The sequence below is a fragment of the Diospyros lotus genome, chromosome 5 (assembly GCF_014633365.1).
Source record: "Diospyros lotus cultivar Yz01 chromosome 5, ASM1463336v1, whole genome shotgun sequence".
NCBI classification, from domain to species: Eukaryota; Viridiplantae; Streptophyta; class Magnoliopsida; order Ericales; family Ebenaceae; genus Diospyros; species Diospyros lotus.
Window position 1 is genome coordinate 4,414,105 of NC_068342.1, and position 12,486 is coordinate 4,426,590.

At 34.2% G+C, this 12,486-nt stretch overlaps 1 protein-coding gene across 2 annotated transcripts; it reads left to right on the forward strand.

The window, feature by feature from the left end:
• Positions 1 to 1,841: 1,841 nt before the first annotated feature.
• On the forward strand, positions 1,842 to 8,556 carry LOC127802618 (double-stranded RNA-binding protein 2-like). Of its 2 annotated transcripts, XM_052338530.1 has the most exons (5): positions 1,842 to 2,261; positions 2,389 to 2,629; positions 4,561 to 4,808; positions 6,300 to 6,519; positions 6,860 to 8,556. In XM_052338530.1, exons 3-5 carry the CDS (start codon positions 4,563 to 4,565, stop codon positions 8,140 to 8,142), a joined length of 1,749 nt encoding a protein of 582 aa, XP_052194490.1. In that variant the 5' UTR covers positions 1,842 to 2,261; positions 2,389 to 2,629; positions 4,561 to 4,562; the 3' UTR covers positions 8,143 to 8,556. The 2 variants fall into 2 exon arrangements, with proteins under 2 accessions (XP_052194490.1, XP_052194489.1); XM_052338529.1 differs by lacking the exon at positions 2,389 to 2,629.
• Positions 8,557 to 12,486: the final 3,930 nt, after the last annotated feature.

The following is a 12,486-nucleotide window of genomic DNA, read 5'->3' on the forward strand; positions in this document are numbered from 1 at the left end:
TTTATATTTTTAAATATTATAATTTTATATATAATTTAAATATTATAATTTTACTTTTTAACTTTATTTTTTATTACTTTCTTAAAATTTGACCTATCTTAAACGTGGTAATTGATTGTCAAGAGAAACATGTAAAGTCATGGATAATCAGTTTTAAAAATTTGATTATTACCATTTATAATTAATTGATTATTTAAATTATCTTTATTTTATATATAGTTTAATTAATTTAAATTTATTTTCTTATAATTTTAAATATAACTTAAATGTTATAATTTTATTTTTTAATTTTTTTTTTACTTCTTTAAAAATTTGATCTATCTTAAATGTGGTAATTAATTATTAGGAGAAATATATAAAGTTATGTATGGATAATCAATTTTAAAAATTTGTTTATTATTATTTCTATAATTAATTGATTATTTAAATTATCTTTATTTTACATACAATTTAATTAATTTAAATTTATTTTTTATAATTTTAAATGTCATAATTTTATTTTTCAACTTAATTGATTAGTGTCATTTATTTAATTCTCCTTTTTCCCATTGGTCTACTCCGAATATGTGCTATATGTTGGACTTGGAAAAATTAAATACAAATTAAATTTGTGTTTTGAAAATTATGTTAAGTAAGATTCGAATTGTGTGGCAAAGCGTGGGAAAAAAAAAAAGAAACTTAATGGTGACATGTGATTTGATAAATTGAGAGAAATAAGAGAATTTCAAGGATGAAAAAATAATAAAAGAAAACAAATATCTCTCTCTTTTCTTCTTCTTCATTCCCATTCAACACTTTCATTTCTTCTCTTCTCCTTTCTCAATTCTTCTTCTTAAATTTTCTCTTCTTTTTTACTTTTATTTTGTAAATTTTAACTGTGTTTTTTTATCCAGTTTGGTCTTCTGGTGTAACATAGCACCACTATTCTGTCAAGTGAGTGATATGAATACAACTAGGAAAAATTAAGTCTTGAGGATTCGTGTGGTACGCACATATAAGGCAAATACACGTGAAAATTAAAAAAAAAAAAAAAGTCTACTCTTGAATGCATATTTTAGAATAAAGAGGTTGGTTATCGTTTATTCTTTTTTCTTGTTATCGTGTAATTTTTGTATTTTTTTACGCATTGCTTATTGTATTACATGTTAATTTAGGTTTATTTTTTACATGATTTCGGGATAGAGTTATGTGCTTTTTATTGTTCGTCTATCCTTGAATGTATAGAAGGAACTCTTTCAAAATTTGTAATCCTTTTGTTGTATTCTCATGATTGTAACACGATTATTTTGTTTATTTTTTACTTCTTTATTGTGATTTTCATTTATTGTAACTACTAAATTATACAACTTTTGCTTTAATGATTTTGTTTTTTTTACGATATCCATGCATTGCATGGGTGATCCACTAGTTTCAGTTAAATCGAAATAATCGAACTAAAGTGATCAAAATTGTTGATTTCGTTTGTTTCAAATTATAGATTGGTTTGGTTTGATTTTGAAGTTTGACAATTTTAATTATTTCGATTCTGTTTAATCTCTGTATTAAAAAAATCGAAACAATTGAACTAGCCAAATTATAAAAAATGACGTAAAATGGTTAAAGTAGATTTTGTAAAATTAATAATAGAATTATGTAATTATTTTTTAAATAAATATATAAATTTAATACCTTTCTTTTTTGAAATTATCACCCTTGCATGTCTCCCATCAACGGTGACTTCAATTTTAAAAATCATAATAAATTGTGCACCCATAAATAAGTCATAAAAAATCGATGAACTTTTATTTAAAAGAAATTAATTTAGAATAAGTAAATTAAAAACAAACTCACCGAACCAGGAGACCAGAGGGGACGAGCTCGAGACGGCCTGAGCCGCTTACATCCGGACGAACATGGAGAGAGTTTGGCGCTTGGGAGTTGGGACGGTAACACATTGCCATCCCTATTCCCTAGTCGCCAAATAATTGCGCTTCCAAGTTTTCAAGTGTTAAATTATTAGTAGGGGGCAGATGGCGGAGCAATAGGAAGGAGGAGAAGAAGAAGAGTTCCACAACAGTGTGTTCAGAGAGAATCACGGCTCGCTTTCTCTCTCAACATTGATCGCCCTTCGCCCCGTCAGTCCCACAGTCCAGAGAGAAGATCAAAGCGAAATCAAATCATAGAATGCCGTGAACCCGAGGTTTCTTCTCTCCTCGGCCTCTCCGATCACCACCACAGCGGCGGCTCATCGTCGTGAATCCAAAACATCCGGCCGTTAAAAGGTACGCTCTCCTCGACCGACGCCGCGTGTTCCGTGCCTAGAAGGCGGAATCGGGATTCCTCTTGTTTCAGAGGTCGCGTGTTCTACGCGCTTCGTTTTGTTTGTTGCTGACTTTTAACTTTTTCTAGGGCTTGTCGAACGGTTTTCCGCCTGTCGGGGTTTGAATTTGATTGGTCGATGTTATCGATGAGGGTTTTCCTATTCCCCATGGGTTTTGGATGTTCTTTTTGAGGAGACTTAAATGGTATTTCTTGTAGTTGGGTTCGTGAGGATCCTTAGGTCTCGCGTTTTTCACTGCTTGTTGCCTGAGGAAGCACATGGGTTCGGAGCATAATATAGATAATAACGCTATAATTTTGCTTGGTTGAGGTGAGTTGTTTAGCTTCTTTTTCGACCAGAAACAACTGGGAAGTTAGGGTTGAGACTATGATTTCGGTTATTTGCTTGAGTTTCCATGTCGACAAAACGGGAAGAAAGAAGTTCACTGGTGTATTATTGAATTGTAGTAGGAATGGAGTTAATGAGGCTTTAAGGACGAGAGTTGAGGTCCTTGTTACTTGTGCGATTAGATATTCATTTCCTTGGGTTCGATTGAAGTTGTTTTCTCTGGGTTGATTGATTCTTTGACTCTGAGAAAATGGCTTTAATGGGATGACAGGAAATTAGTTCAGGCAAAGTTAATGTTTACTTATTATGAATTGTTTTTCTCAAGTTTTGCGGAAATAAGGTTAACGCTTAAGAAGCTTTAGTGTTACTGTTGTCTTTTTTCTTCCTCCATTTACTTTCTGGCCAATTGGAAGGACATTGAACTCCTGTAGTAAACTGTTGGACAACCTCAACATGAGAAATTCTCTCTTTGTTTATTGCAGATATATTTTTCTGTGTACTATGTTTCTATGCAGAATGATTTATCAAATCCATTGGGTATAAAACACTCTCCAAAATTACGTGTATCCTTCCTGTTTGGAAACTTCATTAGCCTCCTCTGTCAAACAAACGTTGAAAAACCATTACTATTACAATTTTTCCCGGAAATATTAAATTTGAATTTATTACCATATTGGTAGAGATTATGAATGATGTTAAAAGACCAAAATGACCTTTGATTAAAAATTAGAATTTTTTTTTGGGACAACAATAAAGACAGATCAAATTGCAGTAGGCACCCCTGAGGTTTTACATACTTGCAGGGGGTAACCCTATTTTTTCTTAAAATTGTAATTAAAAAAAAAAGAATCTCTAGAAAAGCTAGAATATTTTTCACATTTTAGAAAGATTTTCCTCTGAATTTTTAGCTTTCCTTTTCATCCACAATGACAAAAATTACTGTGTTTTCAATGTCCTCTCCTCACTTTTTTCTCATTCATTATTCTTATGTATTCAAGGTTTCAATTTTCATGACATCATCAAAATTAGGGTTACAGTTAGCGGTTTTCTAAGAGGGTAAAAAGATTTTCAATTACAAAATTAGGACTTCAATTTAAGGTTTCAGAAATAAGAGTTCCAAACTTGGGGATTTACATTATGCTAGATGCTCCTAAGGTCTTATATGGTTACATGGGCTTGCCCTTTACTTTCTAAAAACTATGGAAAAGGGAAATCTAAAAAAACTAGAAACAGATTATTGTTAATCAAGTTTCTCAGTTATCAGGTTGAAGACGTAGGCTTTCATATCTGAAATTCTCCCCTGAAACTCTTACAGTTGATTTCTTTTTCGAATGTTGTACCTCCTACCTTCAACATTCCACCTAACCTAATTAATCCTTGGCCCTTTTCTTATGCATCATTTAGGTTGCATGACACAACCTTCATTACTGGTTCAATCTGCATTTTGGTTTGGTAATGCCATTTCTTCACTTTTTTCCCTGACAATCTCTGTGAGAGAAGATCTCTCTTTCACCCCCTAGTGTTTTTCTCTGTGGTGTGCTATTCTCAACATGGCAGTGATTGGTATCATATTTTCTCCCTTGAAAAGAAAAATGGTTGAGCTCTGATTCTTCTCACGTAACATAACATTGATATTCCTTTTATTTATTTTCCTGGATAAACATCCTGGAAACTTTAGGCATGCTGTGTTATGTTGGAGTGTTTATTTCCCCTAATTTGTACAGAAGCCAGCCCCATCCAGTGTATTAAGGCTTGATATGTTGTTTTTGCTAATTTGTACAGATTTGCCAAGTTGAGAGCATAATGCTACAATATATAGAATGATATCTATCTAGAATAATATATATTACTCTAATTCTTTCCCTGAATTACAAAATACATAATTGACTTGTATTATTGTATCATATATATAGGAATGTACAAAAACCAATTACAAGAATTGGCTCAGAGAAGCTGCTTCAACCTGCCTTCTTATTCATGTATTCGAGAAGGTCCTGATCATGCCCCCAGATTTAAAGCCACTGTCAACTTTAATGGAGAGACATTTGAAAGTCCTACCTTCTGCTCTACTCTGAGGCAGGCTGAACATGCTGCAGCTGAGGTAGCATTGAACACACTTGCAAGTAGAGGTCCCTCTAAAGCTCTGGCTGCAAGAGTTCTAGTGAGTATTCTTTTTCTTTCTTCTCTCTTCTTTTGGTAAGAGATTTGGCGTGTATTGATATGAGGTTGATTCCCTGCTATTATTTTTAGTTTGATTTCTTCTCTTTGCTTGGTTTACTCTGTAGTCTGTACATTTCGGCGTCTTCTCTCTGTCTTTGTCTGCTTTGTACTTTATACAATTTTGAACATCATTTTAGTCTTCACTAGTACATTTCTTCTCTCTTAGCATCAGTTTGAGGACAATGTCCTAATTATTGGCTTGAACTTAGCAAAAGCTGGCAAATCTACCTTGTTAAAATTAAAGTTGGGCCAGCAAGAGAAGGAAAAACAAGACTTTTTGAGCCAAGTGAAATGCATAAAAGATGAAAACCTAGGAGAGATAGAAGGAGTATTTGTTGAAGTTATTCAATGAATATGGAGAAATAAGTAAATTGGGCTATATTGGTAACTTTGAAGAAGATAGGAATTACATGTTCTATAGACCTATATGTCTAAATGAAGTAAAAGCATAGAAGCTGTATATTTTAGATGTATAACTCTGAATAAGTATTATATTGAGAAAGATGAAGAATAGTTGATTGTCATTAGCAAAAAAAGAAAAAGATAAGGTTAAAGAATAGTTAAGTGGCTGGACCAGATAATATCCCAATATAAGGATGGAAATGAATGGGAGAAGAGGGCATTGCCTTTTCTTATCAGTGGATAGAGTTCCTTTCTTGCATCACTTGTATGTATTCTCAAACCATGACTCAATTGATTAATTGGTTGTAACATGAAAATTTGGACAAATGATACCTGAGACCCGTCCCTGTTCCAACATAAGATATACCAGAATAGATAAAGATAAAACATAATCAAGGGGCAGCAGATCCATTGAAATTGAATATAAGCATTAGACTATCTTAATGGAGATGTTAATACATATTTCTTAAAGTGACAAATAAAATTCATGTTTGAGAGGTATGTGATAAAGAGTACTAGTGCTTGCTGAAAACATGTCCTGATCAGGACAGAAATTAATCATGCCTTGTGGTGCCTTCTTTATGCATAACGGAAAATTTTTGAGATTGGCTCCAGAGTTGCATTTCTGATCCCTCCTTGGAGTTTTTTCATAGACTTCAGTTGTAAAAGAATATAACAAAGAACTATTTGATCTCTCTTCTTTTTCTCCTAGATGTGGTCAGAAGCAGGCAATTTTGATTTACTGGTTAGAAACGTAATCTATTCTTCTCCTGTCTTGCATATTCCCCAGCAAATGAATGCACTAATCTTGTATCTATTATCAAGATAGTGGAAGGCATGCTGATAAAGTTTTTCAAGAAGTTATTAATTTAACTATGCCGTTGATATTTTAGCATAGCATTCTGTAATCCGCTGAAATTTTATCCCAAGGATCCTCTTGTAGTCTGCCATGCAAATATAAACTCTCTTCTATTTAAATTATGCATATTCTGCCACTGGAAACAAGAAGTCATATATTCTCCACATGCAGGATGAAACTGGAGTTTACAAGAATTTGCTTCAAGAGACAGCTCATAGAGCTGGATTAAAACTCCCAGTCTATACAACTATTAGATCTGGACCTGGCCATGTACCTGTTTTCTTGTGCACAGTCGAGCTTGCTGGAAAGAGCTTTTCAGGAGAACCTGCTAAGACAAAGAAACAGGCTCAGAAGAATGCAGCTATGGCTGCTTGGACTACCCTGAAACAGTGTATGCATAATCACTTTCATCATAAACTTCTTTAACATGTTCAAGAAGGAGACCACACTCCTTATCCTGTTGCAAAAGGAATTCCATTCATATCAGTATGTTTGCTCTGGGTGTACAGCCTATCAAATGGCTCTCTCTCTCCTCTCTCTCTCAGTAATTGCAATTTCTGATCATAACATATCCATCATGCACGCATATTGCAATCCTAGTTCAAAGCAATTTCGTTTCTTAGGTTTTGGCTTGAATCTCAACTTATTTTGTCATCTAATATGCATTGTGGATTTGTTTGTGCTCAATTGGTCAATGACCTGAATTTTTTTCTATGTGCATGCTCATGTAGTGGCTCAGCAGAGGTCATCTTCTTCTACTTCTACTTCCACTTCTACTTCACATTCCTCTCCCCCATCAGATGCTGAGGGCAGTGAAGAACAGGAACAAGTTGTTATTGCTCGTTTTCTTTCCAGTTTAAAATCCACAGAATCTAACAACTCCACACATAATGGCGGCCAGAGGTCCATGCTTGCCAACTCAGATCCAACTTCCGAAGCACAGGGTTTGTATCCAGTGCAGTATGATAGTTGGCCTTACTCAAGTTTTCCTGCTGAAATTGGCTTGTACCAAATGTGGCAGCAAGCACATTTGTTGCAGCTGCAAGGTCACCACCTATTGGCATTGCCGGTTCCACCGGCTCCACGACCCCCAGTTCTTCGCATGCAGTCCATTTTTGAGCCTGATCACCACTTATATTTTTCATCAAGGGAACATCGACCAATTCCTGTGGGGCCTGGAGTGGCTGCAGTTGATGCCTTAAGCCCATCCCTGAGGGACCGAGAACCTGTTCCAGCAGGGCCTGGTGTAACAAGTGCTACCCCTTCATTTTATATGCAAAGCAATTTGAGCAGCAGCTCAATTAGGGGGAGGTCCATGGTGAACATTCAAGAGATAAAGGAAGGAAAAACTGAGGAATTATCCAATATACATATGGCTGAAGTTTGTAATCCTGCTTTTCATGGTGACAGTAAGACTGAAAAAATAGTCCATGAAGCAATTCAAGAAGAGAAGAAAAACAATGGTGGCTTGGAACCCAAAGCTGGAGGCTCTGATCAACAAGAATGCAAAACAACCAGACAATTTGAAGGGTTGCCCCTGAGCAAGAATCTTGGATTTCACTTTGTTGAGTTACCTGCACAATCTCATCGCACTTTTGACTCTTACTATCGATCACATCTTAGACCACATCTGCAAAGAGCAAGACCTCAAACTATAATTAGCACACCAGCAGCAGTGGCAGCGGCTCCGATGATGACAACAGTGGGTTGTGCTGATTCACCGGGATCCAGATGCCAGACTTTGGGAAATCAAATGCCTGCTCTGCCAAGAATGAGAACTGGAGCAACTTCAAATTCCACCAGACCAATAAAGGATTTTGGAAGAGTTCCTTATCGCTTCATGGCCCCTGCTGTTCAGATCAGATCAGTTGCTCCAGTCTGCTCTGCTCCACCCGTGGGAATGAGTCCAGATGTTGGCCAGGTTGAGCAATCATCCAACCAAGAAGTAAAGAGTAGCAAACAAGAAGAAGACGTCTCGGCAGCAAGTTCGCAACTTAGTAAGCTTCAAATGTGACTGTACCTCAATCTTTCCAAATCAATTGTTAATTATTCGTTAATTTGATTTGGTACTTTTCATAACAAGAACTATGACAGGTGCTAAGGAGCCGTCAACGCTGAATAAGATGTATAGGTCTTTAGTATCGCTTGGGAATATAGAAATAAGGATCACTTTTTGTACGATAGTATGAATTCAGTGGGGGTGGCTCTATGCAATGCACATCTTGTGAAACTATTCCCACTTTTTGGCCGCCGTTTGGCTGTTGTGAATTTTATGCTGTTTTTTCCCCTCCTTTAAATGCTGTTCCACAAAAAACATTAAAATGGATGTGGAGCAGCCCTTCAGACACAGAAACACAGCGCCAACTGGTGTGCCAGTAGTTGGGTTGAGTTTGTTTATGCAATGAAGGAATGCATTGTTGCAGAACAATTAGATTGTGGTGGATTTGTTGGCTGTTTCTATTAGGACTTTGCACTGTATTCTGTCGTCTTATCAGTAGCTGCTGACAATAAGGACTTGGACCCCTAATAGAGGATTATGCGGGCTCCAATTGACCAATTGATTGTTTAAAGCATAATTTCAACTCCATAGATTTAATGACTTTGTGGAAATTTGTGGTCTTGAAGGCAGGCAAGTGATGTTCATTTCAGCTTTAATGTGTCCTCATTCCTATGGTTTGGCACACCTCTGCCACTTTTGTAGGGCATAAAGAGCTTTTCCTTTGGGGCAGCAGATTCAGTACACCTTGATTGAAATTACTAACTGTCTCCTTTTTTGGACAGTATAATGCAATAACATTTGGGTGGGTGGGGGGGGGGGGGGGGGGGGGGCATGATGAGAGCTGCTTGTATCACATCTAGTTTCAAGAGTAACTAGCCTTATTTGTCAATGCGAGGAAATGGGTAGAAAAAAGGGCAACTTATTAATGGTGCCGGGTTTAAGTTGATGAATATGGTGTGACTAGTCTGTTGGTCATGCAAAATTTTGATTGATGAAGGGAAGGTTACTTATTTGTCAATGCGAGGAAATGGGTAGAAAAAAGGGCAACTTGTTAGTGGTGCCGGGGTTAAGTTGATGAATATGGTGCGAACCTTGTTAGCATTGTTAGCATTTCAGCATACGAAAAAAATTCAAGATAATAAAAATATAATTATTATTTGACTTTATATTTTTTAAATATGATAAAAAATTTGTCATTCAAAAAATATTTGACATAAAATTAATTTGTATTTAATATGTTTTAATTAAATAAATTTGACAATAAAAATTTGACATCTATATAATAAAGCAAGAAGGTTTTTGAAATTGAGAGACAAATGTGAGGGGGACATTTTTGAATGGTTGAGATGAATTTTGACTTTCCATCAATGGCGGAGATCAATATATTTTTCCCCCCTAAAACCATCTCATCCTCACAGCTCACACACACACACACTCTGCTTCATCCCATCACGCCTCTCTCTCTCTGTTTCCCTCTCTGCCTCTCTCTTTCCCTCTCTGTTTCCCACTCGCCCGCCATTGTCGCCCACGGCCACACTGCCTCTCTCTCTCCTTCTCTCTTTCTCTCTCTCACCTGCGGTCGTCGCTGCCCCTCGCCCACACTGCCTCTCTCTCTGCCTCTCTCTTTCTCTCTCTCACCCGCGGCCGACCCTCGCCCGCCCCCTTCTCTCTCCCACGCCATCGTCGCCGCCGCGTCCCCTGCTGCGCACTGCCGACCCTCGCCGCCCCTGCTACGCACTGCCGTCGCCCACTTCCAAGGTCCTCTCTCTCTATATATATATATCTGGTCCTCTCTTTCTGTATTTGGTGTTCACTTCCAGGTCTTCATTTAGTTTAGTGTTAATTTAATTTAGTTTAATTTATGTGTGTATTTGATTATTTTCTGTATATAGATTTACTGTTTTATGTTTTAATTTAGTGTATTACACGTGTGTGTGTGTGTGTGTGTGTGTGTGTGTGTGTGTGTGTGTTAATGTATATTTGATTATGTGTGTTAATTTAGTTTAGTGTAAATTCATTTAGTGTTAATTTAATTTAATTTAGTGTTAGTTTAGTGTAAATTAATTTAGTGTTAATTTAATTTAGTTTAGTTTATGTAAACAAATATGTGTGTTAATTTATGTACATTTCATTATTTCTATCCTATTATTTTGTGTATTTTTTATAGTGTTTTATGTTTAATTTAGTGTATTATATAGATATACACGTGTGTGTGTGTGTGTTAATTTACTGTTTTATGTTTTGTGTACATTTAATATTTTAAAATTATTAATTTAGTGTATTATATAGATTTACTGTTTTATTTAGTTTATTTAGTTTAGTTTACTGTTTTATGTTTTAATTTAGTGTATTACACGTGTGTGTGTGTGTGTGTGTTAATGTATATTTGATTATGTGTGTTAATTTAGTTTAGTGTAAATTCATTTAGTGTTAATTTAATTTAATTTAGTGTTAGTTTAGTGTAAATTAATTTAGTATTAATTTAATTTAGTTTAGTTTATGTAAACAAATATGTGTGTTAATTTATGTACATTTCATTATTTCTATTCTATTATTTTGTGTATTTTTTATAGTGTTTCATGTTTTGTGTACATTTGATATTTTAAAATGTTAGTGTATTAATTTAGTGTATTATATAGATATACAAGTGTGTGTGTGTGTGTGTGTTAATTTAGTTTAGTGTAAATTCATTTAGTGTTAATTTAATTTAGTTTAGTGTAAATTAATTTAGTGTTAATTTAATTTAGTTTTGTTTATTAATTTAGTGTATTTCATTTAGTGTATGTATTAATTATGTGTATTTGATTATTCATTATGTACATTTGATTTAGTGTATTTCATTTAGTGTATGTGTTAATTATGTGTATTTAATTTAGTGTATTTTTTGTACATTTGATATTTGATATTTTAAAATTATTAATTTTTTGTACACGTGTGCCATCGCCCCTGTAGTCGCTCACACCAATTATACATTTTAATATAATGTTTATTTTTCTTATGTAATTATAATTTGATTGGTAATAGTAGTATTAATTGGTGTGCATTTTAATTTTAGTTTTTTATTTGTAACAGTAAAAATTATAATTTGATTGACAACAATAACACTAACTTTTAATTTAATTTGTTTAGATTATAGAGCATTTTTTTTAATTCAACTTTTTTATTTTTTATTATACAACGTTATACAATAATTTTAATTTTTATTTTTATTCAAAATTTAGTCTTAATATTATTTATGTCGTGCCTTTAGGCACGGGCATTTCCTAGTATTATATATAATGTGTCAAATATATATTTTAATTTACATATAAAATATATTTTATAAATATATTATTTTATAATTAATTAATATATATTATATATATAATAATTAATATATTTATCCATAAAAAGCCTTCTGTCTATTCAAGAAACCCTCACATTTTTCAAAAAAATGATTTTCCTCTCTCTACTCTTTCTCCCATTCCTTTATCGTACTTGCCTTTACTCTTCTTCTCCGGTGTTACTTCCTTTGTCTGATTTCTAAGTTCTAACAATCTTTACAGTAAAATAGATGATAAGTGTACTGACTCCAACAACTCTTCTTCTCTCTCCTATTTTCCTGTTGTGCTTGCTTGTTACTCTTTTTCTTTAGTCCAACTACTTTAGCAATCGCTGCCTTGTCTCTCGCCAATGACCTTTTCACCGCCTCATTGACCGTCGTTGCATTCTCTTTTTCTTGTAGTTGTCTCGCCTCTTACTGCAGATTGTTAGTTGCTACACTTTCACGAATTTTTTAAAAATTTGACTAATACTTATTTTATACTTTTTAGTGGAATATTTTGCATATTAATTTGAATATTTGAAAGATGCGTGAATATAATACTTTTGATAAAAAGATAAAATAATTCGTGTATTGTATGCAAATAATTCGACGAATTGCTAACAAGGGGTGTGACTAGTTTGTTGGTCATGCAAAATTTTGATTGATGAAGGGATGGTTATTTTTGTCAAATGGAAATAAAATATGAAATACTTTTTAGTATTTTTGTTTTTTTTAAATGCAAATTTTAGCATAAAATACAATTTCCCTTCTAAAAAAAAAAACAAACAAACAAAAACAACCGTAAAATTAAAGTTTAAAGTTGTCATTAGGGGTGTGCAAAAAAATCGGCACACTCCGGAAACCGGCCAGACTGAACCGGACCGCACCGAACCAATCGGTTTTTTCATTAGAGCAGTCGAAAACGGTTTGCCGTATGCCCAAATCGCGGTTTACACGGTTTGGGCCCTTGGCGGTTCGGTTTCAAATCGAACTGCCCAAATTTTTCAAAATTTTGTGTATAATAAAAATTATAATTATATAAATTATTATTAAAT

What these genes read in the sequence shown, in the direction of transcription:
- LOC127802618 (XM_052338530.1), top strand. Translation starts at nt 4,563, where the DNA reads ATGTACAAAAACCAATTACAAGAATTGGCTCAGAGAAGCTGCTTCAAC. An exon ending in CTCTGGCTGCAAGAGTTCTA is followed by an intron (nt 4,809 to 6,299) that starts GTGAGTATTCTT and finishes CTCCACATGCAG; the next exon opens with GATGAAACTGGAGTTTACAA. An exon ending in TTGGACTACCCTGAAACAGT is followed by an intron (nt 6,520 to 6,859) that starts GTATGCATAATC and finishes ATGCTCATGTAG; the next exon opens with TGGCTCAGCAGAGGTCATCT.